Source organism: Schistocerca gregaria, chromosome 4 (assembly GCF_023897955.1).
Source record: "Schistocerca gregaria isolate iqSchGreg1 chromosome 4, iqSchGreg1.2, whole genome shotgun sequence".
NCBI lineage: Eukaryota > Metazoa > Arthropoda > Insecta > Orthoptera > Acrididae > Schistocerca > Schistocerca gregaria.
In genome coordinates, this window is record NC_064923.1 from 769,413,423 (window position 1) to 769,438,485 (window position 25,063).

Consider the following 25,063-nt stretch of genomic DNA (forward strand, 5'->3'; position numbering starts at 1 on the left):
GATGAAAGGAGAAAATATAAAAATGCAGTAAATGAAGCAGGCAAAAAGGAATACAGACGTCTCAAAAATGAGATCGAGAGGAAGTGCAAAATGGCTAAACAGGGATGGCTAGAGTATAAATGTAAGGATGTAGAGGCTTATCTCACTAGGGGTAAGATAGATACTGCCTACAGGAAAATTAAAGAGACCTTTGGAGATAAGAGAACCACTTGTATGAACATCAAGAACTCAGATGGAATCCCAGTTCTAAGCAAAGAAGATAAAGCAGAAAGGTGGAAGGAGTATATAGAAGGTTTATACAAGGGTGATGTACTTGAGGACAATATTATGGAAATGGAAGAGGATGTAGATGAAGACGAAATGGGTGATACGATATTGCGTGAAGAGTTTGACAGAGCACTGAAAGACCTGAGTCGGAACAAGGCCCCCGGAGTAGACAACATTCCATTAGAACTACTGACGGCCTTGGGAGAGCCAGTCATGACAAAACTCTACCAGCTGGTGAGCAAGATGTATGAGACAGGCCAAATACCCTCAGACTTCAAGAAGAATATAATAATTCCAATCCCAAAGAAAGCAGGTGCTGACAGATGTGAAAATTCCCAAACTACCAGTTTAATAAGTCACAGCTGCAAAATACTAACGAGAATTCTTTACAGACGAATGGAAAAACTGATAGATGCGGACCTCGGGGAGGATCAGTTTGGATTCCGTCGAAATGTTGGAACACGTGAGGCAATACTGACCTTACGACTTATCTTAGAAGAAAGATTAAGAAAAGGCAAACCTACGTTTCTAGCATTTGTAGACTTAGAGAAAGCTTTTGACAATGTTGACTGGAATACTCTTTTTCAAATTCTAAAGGTGGCAGGGGTAAAATACAGGGAGCGAAAGGCTATTTACAATTTGTACAGAAACCAGATGGCAGTCATAAGAGTCGAGGGGCATGAAAGGGAAGCAGTGGTTGGGAAAGGAGTGAGACAGGGTTGTAGCCTCTCCCCGATGTTATTCAATCTGTATATTGAGCAAGCAGTAAAGGAAACAAAAGAAAAATTTGGAGTAGGTATTAAAATTCATGGAGACGAAGTAAAAACTTTGAGGTTCGCCGATGACATTCTAATTCTGTCACAGACGGCAAAGGACTTGGAAGAGCAGTTGAACGGAATGGACAGTGTCTTGAAAGGAGGATATAAGATGAACATTAACAAAAGCAAAACGAGGATAATGGAATGTAGTCCAATTAAATCGGGTGATGCTGAGGGAATTAGATTAGGAAATGAGACACTTAACGTAGTAAAGGAGTTTTGCTATTTGGGGAGCAAAATAACTGATGATGGTCGAAGTAGAGAGGATATAAAATGTAGACTGGCAATGGCAAGGAAAGCGTTTCTGAAGAAGAGAAATTTGTTAACATCGAATATAGATTTAAGTGTCAGGAAGTCATTTCTGAAAATATTTGTTTGGAGTGTAGCCATGTATGGAAGTGAAACATGGACGATAACTAGTTTGGACAAGAAGAGAATAGAAGCTTTCGAAATGTGGTGCTACAGAAGAATACTGAAGATAAGGTGGATAGATCACGTAACTAATGAGGAGGTATTGAATAGGAATGGGGAGAAGAGAAGTTTGTGGCACAACTTGTCTAGAAGAAGGGATCGGTTGGTAGGACATGTTTTGAGGCATCAAGGGATCACAAATTTAGCATTGGAGGGCAGTGTGGAGGGTAAAAATCGTAGAGGGAGACCGAGAGATGAGTACACTAAGCAGATTCAGAAGGATGTAGGTTGCAGTAGGTACTGGGAGATGAAGAAGCTTGCACAGGATAGAGTAGCATGGAGAGCTGCATCAAACCAGTCTCAGGACTGAAGACCACAACAACAACAACAACTTTATCCTCTGCTGCCTTCACTACTTCATCCCTCAGAGCTACCCATTTTTCTTCTACTGTGTTTCTTTCCCCCATTGCTGTCAATTGTTCCCTTACGCTCTCCTAGAAACTCTGTACAACCTCTGGTTCTTTCACCTCATCCAGATCCCATGTCTTTAAATTCCCACCTTTTTGCAGTTTCTTCAGTTTTAACCTACAGGTCATAACCAATAGATTGTGGTCAGAGTCCACATCTACCCCTGGAAATGTCCTACAATTTAAAACCTGATTCCTAAATCTCTGTCTTACCATTATATAATCTATCTGATACCTTTTAGTATCTCCAGGATTCTTCCATGTATACAACCTTCTTTTATGATTCTTGAACCAAGTGTTAGCTATGATTAAGTTATGCTCTGTGCAAAATTCTACCAGATGGCTTCCTCTCATTTCTTAGCCCCAATCCATAATCACCTACTATGTTTCTTTCTCTCCCTTTTCCTACTGACGAATTCCAGTCACCCATGACTATTAAATTTTCGTCTCCCTTCACTATCTGAATAATTTCTTTTATCTCATCATACATTTCATCAATTTCTTCATCATCTGCAGAGGTAGTTGGCATATAAACTTGTACTACTTTAGTAGGTGCGGGCTTCGTATCTATCTTGGCCACAATAATGCGTTCACTATGCTGTTTGTAGTAGCTTACCCGCACTCCTATTTTTTTATTCATTATTAAACCTACTGCTGCATTACCCCTATTTGATTTTGTATTTATAACCCTGTAGTCACCTGACCAAAAGTGTTGTTCCTCCTGCCACCAAACTTCACTAATTCCCACTATATCTAACTTTAACCTGTCCATTTCCCTTTTTAAATTTTCTAACCTACCTGCCCGATTAAGGGATCTGACATTCCACGCTCCGATCCGTAGAACGCCAGTTTTCTTTCTCCTGATAACGACGTCCTCCTGAGTAGTCCCCGCCCGGAGATCCGAATGGGGGACTATTTTACCTCCGGAACATTTTACCCAAGAGGACGTCATCATCATTTAATCATACAGTAAAGCTGCATGTCCTCGGAAAAAATTACGGCTGTAGTTTCCCCTTGCTTTCAGCCGTTTGCAGTACCAGCACAGCAAGGCCGTTTTGGTTCATGTTGCAAGGCCGGATCAGTCAATCATCCCCAGACTGTTGCCCCTGCAACTACTGAAAAGGCTGCTGCCCCTCTTCAGGAACCACACGTTTGTCTGGCCTCTCAACAGATACCCCTCCGTTGTGGTTGCACCTACGGTACGGCCATCTGTATTGCTGAGGCACGCAAGCCTCCCCACCAGTGGCAAGGTCCATGGTTCATGGGGGGTGGGGAACACATTATCACAAATAAATCATCATATTTGACAACTCTTTATTAACCAATTAGTGCAGTGAGAAACCTGAAAATTGGTGCGCCTACTCAACTTTTGGTGCTTAGTTGAAGTTTAACAAGGACAACGTAAATGAGATAGCACATTTTCGTCAACTGCTGCTCAAAGTGGTCAAAATGGACCTACCACACATAGGTCACCCCAGTTTCAACCATTGATATCTCCAGCCTAAAACATTTTTTTGTCACGATATTTGATTTGCCTTTCAAGAAAGTTGATGTTAGACCACATGATAAATATTAACTTTGAAGCTTCTTTAGTTATTGAGATATCTGGACCTAGGTTGATGTCTTAAATTCAATCATGATAAAATTTGATCGATGTTCAAGGTCAAATACCTGAAAATAGTGGTCAATAATTTCTTTTCCAACCAGTTACATTAGAAAGAGGAGACTTTTATCTCCTAGGCACTTGTTTTCGCTCGCTGGTATCTTTTCTTTAAGAGACAACATTTACCTCCAAAAGAAAACAATTTTGTCACAGTAAATGTGTACTTGACATAAATGGATGCATGAGAATCAGTTTCCATATTAACTGGAAGCTACTTTATTTCTTTTTTATTTTTGGCCATAATGGCTACATTTGTGAACTGTGATTGTGTGGGATAATTATTTATTTGTAATTTCTACTACCGGTCACTTTTCTGGTAGCAAAAATTACAAACAAATAACTATTTTATTTCCACTAGGAGAATAGCCAGGCCACTTTACACCCATTCAGAGCTTATTACAGAGGTGCTGAAGATAACCAAAATTTGAACATCTGCACAATCAAGCACGACATTGTTGTTGAGAATGTTTATTTGACAAGGCTGATAAGGCACTTTTAGAATACAATTGTAAAAATCAGCTATTTCTATTATTTCAATGATAGTTCTCTGCCCATTACACAAATTTCAAGAACTTTTTCAACTTGTGCAATCATGAATGATTTTGTAAGCAAGGCTGATTGGAACTTCTCTGGGACAAGCCATGGTAAATCACCATGTGATGGAATTGTTGGAACAGCAAAACGACTTGCAGCATTTGCAAGCCTTAAGCGTCCAAGAAAAACTAAATTTTTAGATGGTTCAACTTGTTCACATTTTGTGATGAGATGTGCATGGAAACAAGTTGTTATACACTGAAAAGGCTGAAATTGATATTGCTCAAGAAGAAATGTTTGAAAATGGCAAGATCATTTCTAGAATAAGAGATAATCACAAATTTGTGCCAACCGACAAAAAAAAGGATTCACATTAGCAAACTTTCAATCATGTTTTGTATTGCTTATTGCTGCTTTCACCCAAGGAAATGATTTTCTTAATGTGCAAAATGCCAAGTTGTACCATGGCTCAAAATCCATGTAAAACTGTAACTCCTCCTACAGCTGGCTAGGCACAAAAGTTCAAAGCTTAAAAGAAAGCAAATGCCCTCCACCAATCTCTCTCCACAATGCCACTGGTCAAAAGCTCAACTCTGGCCCGAGTCTTGAGTCTGTGCCTGCCTGTCTACTCTCAACACGACTATTCAGTGAATGGTTACCTTTACTTTCACTGTTCTTGATGCATACGCTATTAATTCCTATAGAAATATACAAGGCAGTAGCCATTCTACATTGTATGGGTACAGCCACAACCTACCTTTCTTGTAAAATTTACTCAAAACTTAAGGTACTTTTATAGTAATGCTATTTGTCGAAATACTAACCACTCGTAGAGACTTTAACAAAAGATGCACATCAACCATGTCTGCGAGTATGAGCAGCCTGGTAACAGCTGATAAAAGGTTCCGGGCTGCTCGTACCATGTTGCCCCTTTTCAGTGATGAACATGGATCATCTGCAAATTCACGAGCTGCCACACTCATTGCATCACCTAATTAAAAAAAAAAAAAAAAGTTCAGATTTAAGGCATATTTACAACAAGTGCATGTAAATAAACACATTAGCTCTAAAAAAAAAGTCAACTACGAGTTGGGTTCAGGAGGTAAAGGAAGATTTACAAAGAAACAATGGCCGGCCGCTGTGGCCGAACGGTTCTAGGTGCTTCAGTCCGGAACCGCGCTGCTGCTACGGTCGCAGGTTCGAATCCTACCTCGGGCATGGGTGTGTGTGATGTCCTTAGATTAGTTAAGTTTAAGTAGTTCTAAATCTGACTGATAACCTCAGATGTTAAGGCCCTTAATACTTAATAGCCATTTGAAACACTTGAAAGAAACAATGCAAGAGAAGAAACAACAGATGCATGTGACAGTTTCAAAATACAAGTATTAAAAGTGGAAGAATTCCAATACAGGAAGAAAAAAATGGTAACTGTTCCTCTGAAGTCCTAAAAATACAGGGAAAAAAGATGACATGAGTATCAAACAAAACAATCAGTAACGAAGGAGAGAAAGCACTAGCTTCGTCCCTAATGATAGAACTGTTGCAAATAATGAACTGGAATATACTGTAGCAGATTGATGCATTTGTGTAGTTCAACAAGCTAATCATTAATCATGAACACATTTAAGGAACATGTCTCACGTAATGTGCATTATGATTTCTAACGGGTTTTGGAAGAGATGGTCTTACTTCTATGAGAATAACATCCAACAAAGAGTGCACACACATCTGTTGCTAGTCACTATGTTATCTGGCCTTCAGAAAGACTTTTTCTTGTCTGTGTCTGAAGTTCTGGCATTTTCAGTGCACCTGAACTGTGACAAAATTGCAATTATACACGTAACACAGGAGTGTTCCCTGTCATACACTGAAGAGCCAAAAAAGGCCTGTCTAATATCATGCAGGGCCTCTGTACGCACGCAGAAGTGCCACAACACAATGTGGCATGGACTCAACTATTGTCTGAAGTAGTGCTGGAGGGAATTGACACCAAGAATCCTATAGGGCTGTCCATAAATCCATAAGAGCACGAGGGGTTGGAGATCTCTTCTGAACAGCACATTGCAAGGCATCCCAGATATGCTCAGTAATGTTCATGCCTGGGGAGTTTGGTGGCCAGTGGAAGTGATTAAAGTGAAAAGAGTGCTCCTAGAGTCAGTCGGAATGCACAATGGACATGAATGGACGCAAGTGATCAGACAGGATGCTTACATATGTGTCAGCTGTCAGAGACATATCAAAGGTCTCACATCACTCCAACTGCACATGCCCTACACCATTACAGAGCCTCCACCAGCTTGAACAGTCCCCTGCTGACATGCAGGGTCCACGGATTCATGAGGTTGTCTCCATACCCGTACACTTCCATCCACTTGATACAATTTGAAATGAGACTTGTCCAATCAGGCAACATGTTTCCAGCCATCAACAGTCTAATGCCAGTGTTGATGGGCCTAGGAGAGACGTAAAGCTTTGAGTTGTGAGTCATCAAGGGTGCACAAGTGGGCATTTGGCTCTAAAAGAGCATATCGATGATGTTTCATTGGGTGTTTCACATGGTGACACTTGATGGCCCAGCACTGAAAGCTGCAGCAATTTGAAGAAGGGTTGCACTTCTGTCACACTGAATGATTCTCTTCAGTCTTTGTTGGTCCTGTCCTTGCAGGATCTCTTTCCGGCCGCAGCGATGTCAGAGATTTGACATTTTACCAGATTCATGATATTCACAGTACGCTCGTGAAATGGTTGTACAGGAAAATCCCCACTTCATCACTACCTCAGAGATGTTGTGTCCCATCGCATATGCGATGCCTATACCAGTTCCTTTGGCGCTTCAGTGTATAACCTCTCTCTATATAGAGTGCTAAGAGCTGTGTTATGATAAACAAATCGACTATAAATGATCAGTGTCCAGGCTAAAAGGCTCCTGGTACCTACAAAACCATATAAACTTTAACCCCTTAATGTTACAATGCAGGTTACCTTATTTCTATTATTTTTACAGAAATTTAAAATCCTGAGAATACTAGGGCACCTTAAGAACCCTACTTATATCCATTTCAGCACTGATAGTTACACGTTTGGCCAATAGAGAGCATCTGGTCCTACATTTGTAGCCTGGTTGTCGTGCTTCGGCTCAGCTGGTCACCACTACATAACATCTTTCCTGTCTACAGCTTTGGATATTTCACAACAAAACACACACTCTCGGCCTCTCTCCTGTATTGTTGATTAGGCAATGCTTTCAAAACAGGGTGGCTATAGTAATCCTGAGTTTGACATTGGATTTAGCACCTCAGAAAGTGAAGAAAAACATGACGTTACTTCATAAGAGACTGAAACTGATGACAGTTCATCAGAGGAGTGACAAGTGCTAGCTGGTGGTGTGAAATAAATACATCCACTGTGCTCCAGCTCCTCCCAGATTTATGTTCACAGGAAACTGTTGTCAAATACTTGTTTACTCTTCAAAGATACACATAATCTAAAAATGACTTCAAGTTTCAAGATTTTTAGTCAACATCCAGTGCACATGTATAATCAGAATTTTATTATTGGTGATCTCAAATTTTTGTAACTCATTACTCTGAGCCTTAAAAGCTATCTTTATATGTCAATATGTAATTTCATTCACTACAGAATGTTTTTCATTAATAAACAGATATGTTTTGGAAGATAATTTAAAAAAAAAAGCATTATGTTGACAGGTTAATAACCACCACACAGGATTAAAAATGTGATTCAAAGACACAGAGAGCAAGACAAGGAACAGGGACATTACCGATAATGGTCATAAGCAAACAGATCCATTGTGGTTGCAGCAACAATTCAGAATGTATATTAACGCATTCAAATGAGATGACACTCTTTGTAGCATCTATTTATCTAAAAAAGGAGATATTAACATGTAAAAAGTATTGTTGTTGCTGTTGCTGCTGGTTTCAGTTCACAAACTGGTGTGATGCAGCTGATCTATCACGTACATGTCTCTCTATCTCTGCATAACTAATGCAGCCTATATCCAATTTAAACTACTTACTGCAGTTAATCCAAGGACTTCCCTACAAGTTTTATCCTCCACAATTGGGCCATTGGCAAACTAATCATTCACTGGTGCTCCCTTTTAATAGATTAATATTATAATTAATAAATTATTTAATAAATTAGCTCAATTAAATTTGATACTACTCATTTTATTTCATCCATATGCATAACTTCTAATGCTTCTTTCTACAGATGGAACAAAACAATATCACCAGAACTTCCCCACTCCACATATAAATGAATAGGTAAGGACAGATATAGAGCTCCCCCTTAAACTTAACTTCCCCAAACCGTTTACCTATAACCTGTAATTCCATTATTACAAGTTCGTCACTGGAAAAAGTTACATCATAAATTGACACTCCATAACTGAATGCAGAAGCATTAGTTTGCAAACAAACAAAGTGTGTGTTATTGCCTAGAAATAAGTCATGGGCATGAATGAGACACAATACCGATATCTTGCCATAGATACCACTGGGAACATCTAGTTGGAAAGCAATAGCTCTGCTGGCGAGAATTCTTTGAAAGAACAGTAAAAGCCAAAATGAAACTCAATACAGTGATATCCACCTTCAAAGCCATTTTTCAAGAAATCAAGTTTACAGAGACTATGTGTACACCTGGAAGTTACACTTACGGACACGTGTTGCAGTTACACTGGAGGTTACAATTGTCAAAGTCAGAAATGAAAACAAGGAGGTGACAGAAAGAAGATAAAACCTTCAAAAGCATACATAAACGTAAACACACACACACACACACACACACACACACACACTAATGTGCCTGTAGAGGGAGGGAGGGAGAGTACTCTAACTCAAAAAATGATTCCTCTGCATGTAGTAAAGTTCTCTTTGTTGTTTTTGTGTCTTTCAATGACTCAATACATTAGGTAATTGATAAATTGTTACATTTATGCCTATTTTTTTAAAAAAAATTCTGTTCAGTCATTTCTACCAAGAGTAAGAGAAAGCTTTCCACTTAGTCACACACTGACAGAACAAAATTTAATGATATGATTCCAATTTTTGTCGCAAAACTGTGTATTACTGTCTGTTGCAAAAGTGTGTATTACTGTTTGTTACACTAAAACAATATTCGCAAGTTATATCACAAACAATGAGCAAAAACCACACAACACACAGGTGCTGAAACATGTTTAGGTAGCAAGAAAAACAGTGTTGAAGAAGGAAAAGAATGGAACATATATCCCAAAACAAACTATTTTAAAACTGCAGTGTTCCTTGAAACATACCTGTTTTTCGAACCTCTTCTACAGCAGCAAGCATCTCTTGCTTTATATCTGGATTCTCATAGGCTATCATTTCTCCTTTTTCAATAAAGTTTTCTGTGGCTTTTTCAACTGCTGCAACAAGTACGTGGGCTCGTTTTGATCTACCTTTCTTCTTTTTTGAAGGGCCTTTGGTATTGACCAATGTTGTGACCTAAAAATATTTAAAACTAGCTGATTACACAGCACACATTGGTAATTATTTATGTTTCCCCCTCCCCATTCTATTAGACATGGTAAGAAATCAAATCTACATATACAACAAAACCAAAGTAAATACTACGATGTTTTGGAACCCAGTTTTTAAATAAAAAACACGAAGACCAAAAAGAGGAACTTCAAACCTTAGAAAAATGAGTAAAACCAAAGTAATTTTAATGATACGTTATTAATTATAAAGTAATTTTTTTATAAATTCACTGTAATATTAACTTAAGACAAAAACTGATCATACACGATATTTTTAATTTCCCTCTTCACCTTCAAGGGCAAAAGCAAATAATTCTTGGTAAACCAATTCTTGAGCAACGAAGATTAAGATGCCCATAGAAGAAACATAAAAATCTCAAATTTATTCCTCAGTACTGGACAGTTTGCCCATATCAACCAAAACATGGGGTACTGGTCGTCGGTTTTGAGTAACTTAGTTCTGTTATGTGATGTAAAGGTTGTGCGGTCTATCTGAAATGGATAATGTTTGAGGAGAAGGTGTTTTGGAGTTTTTGGTGATTCTCTCTAATGTTGAATATTGATGTTTCAAAATTATTTTTGAATGATGTTAGTGATTCATTGGGCTTACGAAGATCTGTTTGTTAGGATTTGTGTTGGAATTATTGTATTTGGCGATTTTTAGAGAGTTTTTTAAGTAGTTATTGGCAACAGGTTTGTTATCTCTTTCGAATTATTAGTTTGATGAGATGTCCACAGCTGAAAAATTAGTAGCATTTTTGTTTTTGTTATTACTGAAGGGTATGACTATGACATTTAGCTGCAGATCATCACATGCCGCAATGGCAATGGCAAGTCAACAGCTATTATATTTTCATAGTTGCATGGTTTAATGGCTGAATATATGAGGTACCAATTTTGTGCCAAAGTTATAAAATCAACCAAATTCGCTGTGCCTCAGACAAAGATCAAGTATATCTGTCACTGTCGAAATGACAATATTTGGAGATCCATTCAGGAGGGTTCCTGGTTTGGCATTAATGGTTTTGTTTTTTTGTTTTTGAGTGTGTGTGTGTGTGTGTGTGTGTGTGTGTGTGTGTGTGTGTGTGTGTGTGTGTGTGTGTAATACCTCCTATCTTCATGTCAGACCTCCTTTTGCCCAGCATATAGTGCAGCACTTCAACAGGACATGAACTCAACAACATGTTGAAAGTCTTCTGGAGAAATATTGAACAATGCAGCCTCCATAGCTGTACATAATTGCAAAAGTGTTGCTGGTGCAGGAGTTCGATCACAAACTGACCTTTCAATTATGTCCCATAAATATATGATGGGACTGATGTCGAGCTACATGTGTGGCCAAGTCATTCACTTCAACTGCCCAGGATGTTCTTCATACCAATCGCAAACAACTGTGGCGTGGTTACACGGCACATTGTCATCCATAAAAATTCCATTGTTGTTTGCGAACATAACATTCACAATGGCTGAGAATGGTCTCCAAGTGGCCAAACATAACATTTGCAGTCAATGACCAGTTCAGTTGGACCAGAGGACCTATCGCATTCTATGTAAACACAACCCACACCATTATGAAGCACCGACAGCTTACACATTACCTTGTTGACAACTTGGGTCCATGGCTTCGTAGGGTCTGAGCCACACTCAAAACCTACTAACAGATCTTAACTGAAATCAGGAATCACTTGACGAGGCCACAGTTTTCCAGTCTTCTAGTGCCCACCGATACAGTCACGAGCCCTGGAGAGGAACTGCAGGCGACGTCAAGCTGTTAGTGAATCTGTTGTCTGCTGCCATAGCCGCTTAATGGCAAATTTCACCACATTGGTCCTAACAGATATGTTCATAACACATCCCACATTGATTTCTGTGGTTATTTCACAGTGTGTTGCTTGTCTGTTAGCACTGACAACACCACACAAACGTCACTGCTCTTGGTCGATAAGTGAAGGCCATCAGCCACCGCATTGTCAATGGTGAGAGGTAATGCTTGAAATTTGGTATTCTCGACACTCTCTTGACACTGTGGATCTCAGAATATTTAATGCCCTAATGACTTCCAAAATGGAATGTCCCATGTGTCTAGCTTCTACATTCAAGGTCCATTAATTCCCGTCTTGTGGCCATAACCACACCAGAAACTTTTTCACATGAATCACCTGTGTACAAATTACAATGCCGCCAATGCACTGTCCTTTTATACCTTATGTTTATGAAATGACTGATATTTGTATACGTATATATCAAAATCGCATGACTTCTGTCACCTCAGTGTACTCTTTTTTTTTATCAGAGTATGTGGTAGGTGTGTTTATGTACACGTCTGTGTGTCATTTGTACATAAAAATTGATTTTAATGTATCTTATAATAATTACGGTGTTGTTATGACTGACTGCAACTGGTAGGTATCATGGAGTTTGTTCTAACTACTTCGGTCAGGTTAGATTTCCAATAATAGCTACAAAAGTGGGTTTTTGCTTCTTGGTATTGTAGTCTTCCTTTGAACTACATAGGTCACATGAAACTTCCCATACCAATTTTTTATGCGAATTGTGTTTTTGTGGCATTCCAGTCTTTGTTTGAACAACGTCACCCAAGTAAATTGCCTATTACCGGCTTTTGGAGCAATGTATGGTTCTGTGGTATCCTGGACTTCGTTTGTGTTGTATATGTCAAGCAAAATTTTTGATCTCAGTATTTTTGCAGATTTATTTTTGTGTTCATAATACAGAGTTAACTTTTTATGTTTGCAGTTATTGACGCTAATTGGATTTCTGTGGAGTTTGCTTGCTAGATTTTTGCATTAGTTTTTCTTTCAGTATGTCTTTAATATAAGGAATGTAATATTTTGTTGATTCCCCCTCAAAGTCTTTAATTACTGAGGTTGTCCCATTAGGTTCAACTCCTTTTTCCAGCTAAACATATTTTGTAAATTTTAGTCTGTTCATCGTTAGTGCATGATGTCATGGGCACCATACTGTATACGGGTGAAATGACAATGTCTGCCATCTTGGTGTTGTCTAGGGACAAACTCACAGACAGTATCAGACATTTTGGCAGTTGCAATTGTCCTTGTGATCTGATCATGATACAGAAGATACATTTTGATGGGCAGGGCAGGAAGTAGTGGAAAAGGAGAGAAATAAAAAGACTGGGTGTGGTGGTGGAATGATGGCTGTGCAGTGCTGGAATGGCAACAGGGAAGGGGTTGGATGGGTGAGGACAGTGACTACCGAAGGATGAGGCTGGTAAAGTTAAGGGAATGTAGGGTGTGTTGCAGGGAAAGTTCCCACCTGCGCAGTTCAGAAAAGATGGAGATGGTGGTGTAATGGATCTGGGAGATGTGTTATTTTCTACCGGATTTGTCGATACCAAATCTAATGAGGGAGGTTGTAAATGTTTTCTTATATTTTTGCCAGAATATTTTTTGTTAATTGTAATTTGCCTTATTTTATGCTAATTTGCTTGTATGTTCGAGAGTGACAGCATATTGATTAATATTAGTAGAGGTGACAAAGAATATCAAAGAGACTGGTTACAAGTGGAAGCTTGTATGTTGTGTGAATTGTCTATGATGCTGGAGTCGTCTTTGACCGTAGTCAGTCGGCAGTGAACTCTTGGTGTGCGACGGTGGAACAATGTATAGGTCCCCGTTATAATAATTTGTAAGTGACCAGCAAAAATGAACAATTCTACTACTTTTTTATATAAACATCAAGAAGGTAGCACATTCGGAGAAATTGTATTTGAAGCACCAAACATGAGACAAACACATTGGACCAGGACACTTCCGCCGCCAACGAAACAGCATTATGGAATCAAACGTTCACTAGACGACTGAAGACAACACAAAAAAGTCAAATATCATTTTAAAAACATTTCACAGAGAAGTGAGTACTGTCACGAAATATGCTAAATTCAAGTATGTAAAAATAGTGAGCATATTTCAGTGGGAAGGATCCATATGCCACAAGCTGTGAAGTCATCACTGAAATGAAGGATGCCATGTTTGGCAACGTGATGTTAGTGACCGGACAGGAGTAGGTGGTGGTGGTGGTGGTGGTGGTGGTGCTGGGAGGATGTAAGGGACAGGTCTTGCACCTACGTGGGAGTATGCGCCATAAGGTAAGGGATTGGAAGCAATGGTTGTCTAAGGATGGACAAGTGTAATGTGTAGGTTCGATGGACGATGGAATACCACTGTGGGAGGGGTGAGAAGGATAGTGAGCAGGACATTTCTCATTTCAGGGCACGACTAGAGGAAATTGAAACCCTGGCGGAGAATGTAATTCAGTTGATCCAGTCCTGGGTGGTACTGAGTTACGAGGGGAATGCTCCTCTGTGGCCAGAGGGTGGGACTTTGGGAGGTGGTGGGAGACTGTAAAGAAAAGGCACAGCCCTCGGCATATTTCAAGAGGGACTGCTCGTCACTGAAGATGCGACAACCATGGGTGGCTAGGCTGTAAGGAAGGGACTTCCTGGTATGGAACAGGTGGCAGCTATTGAAGTGGAGGTATTGCTGGTGGTTAGTAGGTTTCATATGGACTGAGGTACTGATGTAGATATCTTTGAGGTGGAGGTCAACATCTAGGAAGGTGGCTTGTTGGGTTGAGTAGGACCATGTGAAGCAAATGGGGTAGTACTTCCCAGAATGAGATTTTCACTCTGCACCAGAGTGTGCGCTGATATGAAACTTCCTGGCAGATTGAAACTGTGTGCCCGACCGAGACTCGAACTCGGGACCTTTGCCTTTCACGGGCAAGTGCTCTACCAATTGAGTTTTGATCTGCCAGGAAGTTTCATATCAGCGCACACTCTTCTGCAGAGTAATTATAACAATGTTGATCATTCGCAAATCCAATCAACCACATAATCAAGACAGTGATTGGCATTCATCCATTCGGCTTTACTTTGCTCAGCTCATATAGCCCCGCCCCCTTTTGTCTGCGGAAAGTTTATTTCTAGATGCGGCAAGGATTCTCCTTACAGAGACATCACTTACACTATGCGCACATTCAAAAATCAACCTATGATTCATTCAGAAATCAAGTTAAAACATGTTAAAAATTTTTCAAAACCAACAGGGATGCGTTTCAACATCATATAAACAATCGACAAACCAATGTACGCTGGATGATAGGCACTTTGTGAAACAAGTTATTTTTCCTCAAGAATATTAATTTGGCGCCCACTTTTCCCGGTAGCATATAGCTGCTTGCTGCGACTGCTTGCACAGTCAACAGCCACATTCCTGTAGCCAGAAGTGGGAGAACCTACAACTCAAAAGCGATGCAACTGCGCATGATGCGCTAGCTCGTAAGTGCTAAAATGAATCTAATGTAAACAGTTGTGACTTCACGCTCATCGGAGGCAAATTGTTGTTATGAAGCATTGCATAGTCTTCCTAAAGCCTTTGACACATTTTGCTGTTGGCAGATGCTTGCATGAGCACTGAGTGTCATCGTTGTATACGGCACATTTCCTTTGCAATTTAAGTTATTTTCATTTTTTTCTCTCGCTTATGTTTTATTGTTAAGTATTATTCTGCTCTAGTGGGATACAGCAGTATCCTTTGTTAGAGTATCGGTTCTTACCAGACAAAATTCAAAAATTTAACAGAATACTAAAACAATGAAAAATTCCCAGGATTCTAAAAAAATTCCAGCTTCTTCTGTTTTCTCCCGAATGAAAAAATTCCCGGATTTTTTCCGGGTCGTATACACCCTGGTTTCCAACCTACTTATTACTTTCTCACCATTTGTTACACTTATCACTAGCATGATACCTCTAGATGTGCATAATCGAATATGTTGTGTCTTTTTAAAATTGAGGGAGAGACCACTCTCAGGTAACCAGTCAACGATACTTCTCAGAACATCGTTTACCTTCTCTTCTGTTGGCATATCTATGCTTGGGTTCATTACAAGACACACACACACACACACACACACACACACACACACACACACACACACACACAAAAAAAATGACCGACAACTCCAGCATCTCAGGCCGAGGTAACTGGAGTTGCCGGTTGTGTGCATGAGGTGTGCTTGCTTGTGTGTATAAATGGTGTTTGTCTCTCTTTCACTGATGAAGGCTGTGGCCAAAAGCTTTATTTAAGAGTTTTAATCATGCCTTTCTGCAACTTAATGTATCTTCTTTACAGTAAGCAGCAATCTGTCTTTTCCTACATTGTTGATACAGCATCATTACACTCTCTTTCCGACATTAATGGCATTATGCCCTATAACATTCTTCCCCACATAATGGAAGAAAACAAAAAATAAACATTATAGAAACTAGTATAGCATGTACAGAAGTTTTAGTACATTGACAGACAAATCCTATATCGAATTTATTCTTAACACAGTGATAAGTACATAAAAGATCAACCTGAAGATCCAAACATATTCAATGAATACTTTACTTTGGCAAGGAAAGCCGGCATGCACGACATACACCTGCCAGTTCCACCAGCGAGTGTGTATAAGTGTGATTTGTAGCAAAACCAGTGCTAAAAGCAGCCAACAAATGGCACTGGACACCAAAATATCAGTGACATCAGGTAATCATGTATAAAATGAACTGTAGTGAGAGAGGGAGCATGATGCACCAGCAACTGTGGCATGTTGACATTGCCAAAAAAAAAAAAAAAAAAAAAAAAAAAAACACTGTTAGTAAGGATTTTACTATGAGAATGGGGACTCCGCTACTAGAGCTTTGTGATCCTGTCGTATGCGTAAAGATATTGTGATAAGTGTCGCTGTGAAGAAAATTTTCACGAATTTCAGAGTTCCATAGTGGGCGAATAGATACAAATGCTACTGTTGCTTGAACAGTTTAGGAAGAAATGGAGACACAACTAGGTTCCTATCTACATGGTGTATTAGTGCTTGTGAAGTCACACCAGCATTCAACGCATTACTGTTTCGAGAGCACCAAAGTCTACTCTCCAATGCTATTAGCTCAAAATACAGCACTGTCATGATCTGGGCACTTCAAAACCTGGGGAAAGATGACAATTGGTTGCCTAAAGTGTCGTAGGTCGACAAAGCCTATTCCACACTCCAAGTGACTGTCAGCACCCACAACTGCAGCATTTGGGCTATCACAAATTCTACATCTGCCAACGGAAACCCCATTGCATGACAAGAAACCACAGGTGCAGATATGACACACCACTTGTGATCAGACCCTTTTTCTTTGAGGAAACACAGGGTGCTTCTTTTCAAACTGTCAGTGCGGTTGGTGCCATGTTTGCCAATACATTTGAGAATCATAGAATCCCCAGCCTGACTGATAAACACCTGCTTTTATGCAGGACATGTGTCACCCGATACTGCTACACATGTGAAAAACCTTTAGCGTCCATTGTTTGGTGAGAATCGTGTGTTGAGCCACCTTTTCCAAAAAAATGGTTCAAATGGCTCTGAGCACTATTGGACTCAACTGCTGTGGTCATTAGTCCCCTAGAACTTAGAACTACTTACACCTAACTAACCTAAGGACATCACACACATCCATGCCCGAGGCAGGATTCGAACCTGCGACTGTAGCAGCCACACGGTTCCGGACTGCGTGCCTAGAATCGCGAGACAATCGCGGCCGGCCACCACCGTTTCCACCAAGCTTGGCCTCCGAGATATTAATTTGTGCAATTATTGGTTGTGGGGTTACCTGAAGTCGCAAATCTACCTCATTAAGTATGCTAATGGACAGAAATTTCTCTGTGCCTACTGATTTGCTGTACAGTGCTGTTCACAAATTCACCCTCGACTATAGGTATTTTTTATGAATGATAGCCAACATGTTAACCATATAAAGAACATTGCCTTTGGTAAAAATCATTAGTTATGCTAATTATTGTTTTTGTATCATTTTAGGTGCCATCTGATGGTCATGTTCTGCACTTTTTTGGTTTCAATAAAATCCTATGTCATTTCAAGCATGTGTGACAATTTTTGCCTCCCTAACTCCATTATTCCATGAGGTATTGAATTCTTAAATGTTAATGGACTTTTGGGTCATTATCATTAGCAAGTCTTCCAAAGATATTGTTGTCTTAAATACTGCAGATCATGCTTTACTTTCCACATCTGAACTATAGAATAGAAACTTAGGAAGCAACACCCAAAGTAAATCTTAATTAAGCTGCTCACTCTCCAAAAACCCGCAACAAGAATCATATGCAGAGCTACATATAAGGACTCATGCAATGGCCTATTTCCAACAGCTGGTGTGCTGACCATAATAAACATGTAATATTCTAAAGCAAACAATAGGAAGTCCAGGACGGACTAACAACACTAGGCAAAGGATAGTTTGCTACTCGCCACATAGATGAGGCGGTAAGTCACAGATAGGCACAATTTGTTTGGTATTTACTGCAAGGAAATTAATGTTTTTATTATGCCTGTCTCTGACTCAACATCTCCTCTATGTGATGAGTAGTAACCTATCCTTCCCACTTTGTTTTATATTCTAAATGCTATGTCACTTTTTTACTTGTTAAAAGACTGCACACCCCCTCCCGGCCCCAAGATACATTCTGATTTGCATCAGTACAATACTTGAAGAAAAGAAGAAGGAAAGAAAAATTTTACACCAACAGCCACAGAATAGCACTCTATGAAAATGGTCCACAATGCGCAAGAATAAAATCTGCCCGTACAGTGTGCAGTATAATTATGACTCTTCTCATAGTGGAGTTGAGTTTCAGCTTGAGAAATTCCTTTTACAATGCCCTTTCTACAGACAGTTACATGCAAAATATGTAATGCTTTGGAAAAAAATATAAACAGCAGCAAGCCATTTGTTAATAGATTAGATTCAGTTTTCGTTCCATAGACCCAAAAAATAAGATGATTCTCGTGGGTGTGGAACATGTCAGAAACTATTACATAAAAACATAAAACATTTGAATACAATACTTAATACCCTGACCATTTGTCAGGAGATAATAAAAAATAAGCTAATACAATGCAGTAAACTGGGACAGCTAATACTTACAGAAGTAACACACACTCAGAATGAAACACTGTTATCCACTATTAATACATTTATCATACGCAAAACACCTAATTTTGACTCATGTGGCAAAGTGTTGTCAAAACTGAAATTTAACAGATATTCTTACTTAAGCTGACTTAACAGCCCCTGTTAAGATATTTATCTATGGAGTAGGAAGAGTTGCCTATCAAAAAGTCTTTCAAACTCTGTTTAAACCGCGTTTTATCCAAAACCAAGTTTTTAATGGTTGCTGGCAATTTATTAAACCTTACCAAACGTTAATCAATGCTGTAGGCCTATGTTGTGTACTAAGAATTGTAATGTTTGCTGTTTGTACACACGCAGTGAATCATTTGATACTGAAACAAAAGTATTAACTCAGTATTATTATTATTATTATTATTATGTCATTAACAAATCAATTCTGCTGGGTATAACAATGGGAGTGGAATTTGTTTAGAACTTTGTAACAGGAAGTTTATATTTTATATTCAAGTGTATGGCCCAGAAATTTCATGTAACAAATATCAGTATCTCTGACGAAAGGTGTTACTAAATGCTACTTAGAAGACACTTCTAACATTCTTTGTAATTAATGTATGGCATACGTGCACAATATGCATCAAAATACTGATCAGAGACTTTGTTATTATGTAACATTTTCTTAATTTAACTTGCAGTTTTAGTTTTTGATGATGAAAAGTTGGTTAAACGTAGCAAAGTATGTTCAAATATAGCATTACAGTATGATACAGGACAATCTGTTACCATGACCTTTATTCGATACTCACATACGTTGGCTTCAACCTAACATAGAGATCTGTCACCACAATCAAGATTTCAAAGGTGTTTTAATGGACATATAATTTTTGGCACTGGTGTGCGTGTTTTTCAATCAACCATGAGCTTGATACAATGCATTTCTCTTCTCAGGTTGTCACTTCCTGGCCACCGTCTTCATTCCAGCACAACTACTGAATATCACATAATGATCTGCCTCATATTACGACTTGCCTTCATGTCAATTTGATTCATTATATTTAAGAGATTTTTTTTCTCTTGCCGACTCTCACTATTTCTTCATTCCTTAATCACTCCATTAGAGTTCAACATTCTACCGTAACACCACTCTGAAAGGTTTCTAATGATCTCTCCTCACAGTCCTCGTTTCACAATCGTACCGAGCTGTGCTCCAACTACTCATCAAAATAGTCTTCTGGTCTCACGGTTTATATAGTTTTGGATGTTAGCCTCACATTTGTATCTTTCACTGATGTAAGAGCCAAATTTATCACATTCATGGTATAAAACTTCCAGAATTTGGTATGTCTCTGTACACATACACAAAAATCTCATAACTTCATTCCTGTTAAATCTGTTTGTTTCTACGCTGGTCATATCTATTTTTACTGAACATCTCATGGGCCTATGATCACTTTAAATTCTAAAGTAATTTAGGACTATCATATTCCATATAGAGTCTATATTATTTGAGTCAGTTTCAAACTTAGTTTCATTTGGTCCCTGACTATTTTATGGAGTTGCCAAGAACGTTAATGGTTATAGTTAATTACTGATAACATGATGTAATATCTTTATTTTTTTGTTTTGTTTATTCTTTGGTAGCAAAGATGTGACAATTCTGGGATAGCTGCTAAGAAAAGTCAATAAAGAAGTCTTAAGCAGACGAAGTGGCGTGTGTCCTTGGTGATTTAAAATTAGACTAAATATCGACAAGCAACATCTTTTGGGAACTGCGCAAATATTACGTTACAGCAGTTATAATAAGACGAACAATTCCTCATTCTCTCTCATTCAACTTATAATTTATTTCATTTTACAGCATGAATATGATTAACATTTGAGGCAGGTTTCCGTTACAAAACTTTCTAATCAACCTTCCGGAAAAGCAGAAGAACCTGTGTTACACTTCAAAGTTTCTCGCACTGAAAGTGTAATGCTAAAGCGTGTTCTGAAGTGCTCTCTCTTTGCATGCAGCATATTGCTGCTTGACAATCATGAACTGCAACATTTTGAGGTTTATTCAATACTACACCCTGTTACCTTCTTACAACAATACATATTGCAGTTCATGTTAGCAAAGGAAATGTTTTCAAGACTCTATGACACAATAAAGAGCTTCTTGAACACAGATGCATGATTAATAGTATAGTCCGATGTCTACAGTGAGTTAGAAAATGACAGTTTGCCTGTGAGTTTGCAAAAGTAAACAATATGAACACCAACGAAAGGCTGAGGTTGTGGAATTATCGGCTAGAGCGAAACAGAGCCACAATCCATCTTCCCTCAACCAGTCTCGGTATTATTAGATACTACTACCCGTCAAAGAAAAATCCATAAAAAACTATTCCAAATAAACTCTTTCATTCTGCAGTGCCTATCTGGACATAAAATGATGATAACCTGTGGTTCGTTAGTTCATAAATACCTGAAGCACCAATGGTTCCAGAGTTTTCTCGACAGACATAGTACGGATCTCTAGGTTTTTCGGATCCCATTTGAGTGTAGCACCAAAGTGTTCCGCCATTCTTGATGGGTTGATTGGACTTCACGTGGAACTGTTCCAAATAAATGAAACTATGTACTTACGGAAAATCAGACCACAAAATTGAAATTCACTTTTTCTGTATGAATGCACACAAATCTTTCAGTCACACGATAAGAAAGGAAGCCACTATCGACAAACAACAAACAGGAACGTGCAAAACACAAAATAACAGTTCAAAAAAGATTGTTTTATGAAAGGCTTTTATCACAAATCACTTTGGGTGGGTCTCATATACACTATTGTCAAACTCTTTGAATCCGATGACACACGCCTCTCTGTGACTCACCCAAAGATAACACAGAAGTATCGATTGAGCTTCGATAGCCAGTATTCCAATATTTTTAAGCTCTGCACCGTCAATCCATACAAAATAATCATTGTAACATGATCCTAGAGCGAATGAATTACTAATACTAATGTTAACAGGGTCCGCGGTCTATCAAAACACAATTATGTATTCATATTTATTCAAATACGTTTCACTGCAATTTTCCATCATCAGTGACTTGTTGTATGTTTCTCAAATTCACCAAGATCCAAGTTGAAGTAGCATCCGAGACCGTTCCAGCAAGTATCAGTATCAGGTTAGGCGTTAACGATTTACTGGATCTTTCCATCGACCACTAGACTCAGCCATTCGAGTAAACGAAAAAGCTAGAGAAAACTCTCTTCAGCGCACATCACCATCAATCACACTGACATCACCAGAAGAGTCTGCAGTCAATCAAGAATCGATACTATTATATAACTGGTGGAAGCAACAAGATTAAATGCCTATTATGAAAATTACATGGGAAGACCACACTTGAAGGAAATACATTAGATCTAGTAGCAACTAATGGCCCTGACATCGGCGAGAATGACCACTTTGAAACTGGGATCAGTGAACATCAGTTAGTTGTTGCAACAATGATTACGAAGTAGAGCAGATAAAGTACATGTTTGGTAGCGTAAAGAGATTTGTGTGAAACCATCAATGAGTACTGAAGAAGAATGTTATCGAAACACCTCTCACAAAAATACTATCATCTGAAGTATCTAACGAAATATGTGATTGAATTAAGGATTTCAAGTCAGGAAAGGTGAAGTATGTTGTCTTTGCTGGAGAGGAGAGTCACTGGCATTTGTAGAAGTAACTTCAGGTGTACCCAAAGGAAGTGTGATGGAACACTTGCTGTTCCTGTTACATATGTGAACAGAATAGAATAGAACCTTTATTGTCGCATAACATGTCATATAAAATCAAATGTTTGGCACATAGGTGTCTTGTCAGTATAAAGCTGCTTTCTAAGTGTACATATACCAAATAATTTACAGCTGTTTTTTAATTTTAAGTACCACAGTATGCTTTGATATAATCATGTTGAAAATAAAGTAAAATTAAGCGTAAATATTTACTTAAATAAATCCTAGGTATTGTTAGTAGACCTCCAGTCCTGTTTCCCCACTGCAGACAGAGTTCTTAATGCCAATCTCGGTTGAATATTGCAAACCGTGCAGAGCTTATAGAGTACGATAAACAATTTCAAAGACGGTTTCAGGGATGATAAAGAACTGAAATACACGAACGAGATGCACACCTGAACTCTACAGAACTTGGAGGCAGTTAATACTAGAAGTAATATGGACATGAATCAGGTGTACAGGGGGTAGTACACAGCATCCAAAAGTGCGTCGATCAACTAGAATTATCGGTGCCTACACCACCACATCCTTACAGTGACATTCAGTCAGGTGAAGAAACTCTTACAAGTGAGACACAATGCACTGAGTGATGACCACCATGACTCAAATGTGATTAATGCTTCTCCAACCCATACCAATCATGGCGTTGATGGAAATACAGTGCGCAGGAAACTTACTATTGAGGGTCCAACTGTCTGCTGTAAAGTGTAGTGACTACCCCCTGGTTACATGTTGCAGAAACACCTATAAATGAATGATTAAAGAAGGGTATAGTATATCCTTCAGATACTGCATGGGCTTCCCCAATCAACTTAGTTTCAAAAAATATGATACATATAGGATGTGTGAGAACTACACAGCATTGAACACACGAAGCATATCACACAAATATGCCATTCGGAATATCCAGGACTTTGCTCATTCATTGAATGGTTCTCCAGTCTTTAGTCCGATAGAGTACGAGAAATTTTATTTACAGTTACCTATAGCCATGGAGGAGATTTCAAAGAACCCCTAATTACTCCTTTTGGTTTGTTTAGGCTCTTGTACATGCTTTTAGATTTAAAATATGCTGCCAGACCTGTCAGCGCTTTATTGGTTGAGTTCTTGGCAAACTTCCTTTTTGTTTCCCTTATCTGGATGATGTAATGATTTTCTTCAGCAACTTGAGGGGCATCGTCATGAGATCTTTAGAACAATGGACAAATTAGATATTGTAGAAATAGTTCGGGGTGAACTGCCACACGCCAGTGTCTAACAGGCACAATATTTTGGCAAATGACTATGTTCCCACTATGGGGGAGGGGGGGCAGAGCCACACTTTTATCTCCTCCCCTCTCCCTCTGATCGCTCGTTTTGATGTTTCATGTCTTGTAAAATCGAGCATATGTCAGAGAAGAAACCTTATGATGCTTCTTGCGAGACTATCATCAATCTCATGGTCAAGGAATTGGATGAGGATGCAGTGTCAGTTCTGAATAAAGGACTCCATTTTGCACCCCACTCCTAAATCTGCATCTATCACAGACTTTATCAGTTCAATTGATCCACTCTGATGAGGATGACACTTTAAAAATGCGAGATCTTCTAGAAGACAGTGCCTACCGCAAGATCTACACTGATCCTACCAAGAGGGTGGAGAGGAAGACAACAGCGCTTCTCAAACAATCCAGTTTGCCAGACAAAATTGTTAAGAAGCTAAGACAGACATCAGTTCCACCAAGACTTCATGGACTGCTGAAGGTTCACAAGGATTACGCCCCATTATCAGCAACATTGGTGCTCTGACATTCTCACTCACTTAGTGCCTAAAGGATATGCTCAGGCAGTTGGGAAATGCTCACATCATATAAGCAACTCTGTAAATTACATCGGATGCCTTAACAACTTTAAGCTTAAAGATACCGACATCCTTGTGAGTTTCGACGTTGTCTCTTTTGACCAGAGTGCCTTTACCGGAATCCTTAGAATCTGTTGGCCAGAAATTTGACGAAAATATGATCAACCTTTTTGGCACATACTTTCTTTTTAACAGTGGCTACTACAAGCAGACGGAAGGTGTAGCCATCAGGAGCCGACTTCACAAGCTGTCGCCAATGTGCATATGGAGTATTTCGAGGAGGAAGCTCTGGAATCGCCCCAATGAAAACCTACCTGTTTCTTCTGGTATGTGAATCACACCTTCATACATGGCCACATGGGAAAGCCAAGCTGAATGACTTCCTTAGAAAACTCAGATCAAACACCAGAATATCAGTTTTACCAGAAAGTCGAAGGGGCTTCAGTGCTCCCCTTTCTTGATGTTCTTATTAAAATAAGAGTGGTCAGCACTTTGGGCCACTGCATGTACCAGAAGAAGATGCTCACTGACCTGTACTTATATAGCGACAGCTGCCACCACCTGTCTCACAGGAATGATGTGTTCAAAACTTTGGTATAGAGGGCTCACTCCCTTCCTGACAACAAAAGTATCAACCAAGAACTTGAACATATGAGTGAACATATGAGAGTGGTTTTCCAGAAGAATCGCTGCAGGGAGTGGCAAATTAAGTGAGCCCTACATCCTATACCCTCAGTACAACCAGCAGAACCAGAAGAGGGTCCCAGAA

At 39.1% G+C, this 25,063-nt stretch overlaps 1 protein-coding gene across 2 annotated transcripts in view; it reads right to left on the reverse strand.

Moving 5' to 3' along the window:
• The window catches only part of LOC126365916 (catenin alpha), a 144,034-nt gene extending 122,466 nt beyond the window's left edge, over nucleotides 1-21,568 (reverse strand). Inside the window, exons 1-3 of one of the 2 annotated variants that reach the window (XM_050008656.1) lie at nucleotides 21,150-21,568; nucleotides 9,463-9,652; nucleotides 4,985-5,151 (exon numbers count right to left, since the gene is read on the reverse strand). In XM_050008656.1, the coding sequence (XP_049864613.1) occupies nucleotides 4,985-5,151; nucleotides 9,463-9,652; nucleotides 21,150-21,248 (456 nt within the window). In that variant the 5' untranslated portion in view covers nucleotides 21,249-21,568. The remainder of the gene's footprint in view (nucleotides 1-4,984; nucleotides 5,152-9,462; nucleotides 9,653-21,149) is intronic. The other variant, XM_050008655.1, reaches the window with a different exon arrangement.
• Nucleotides 21,569-25,063: the final 3,495 nt, after the last annotated feature.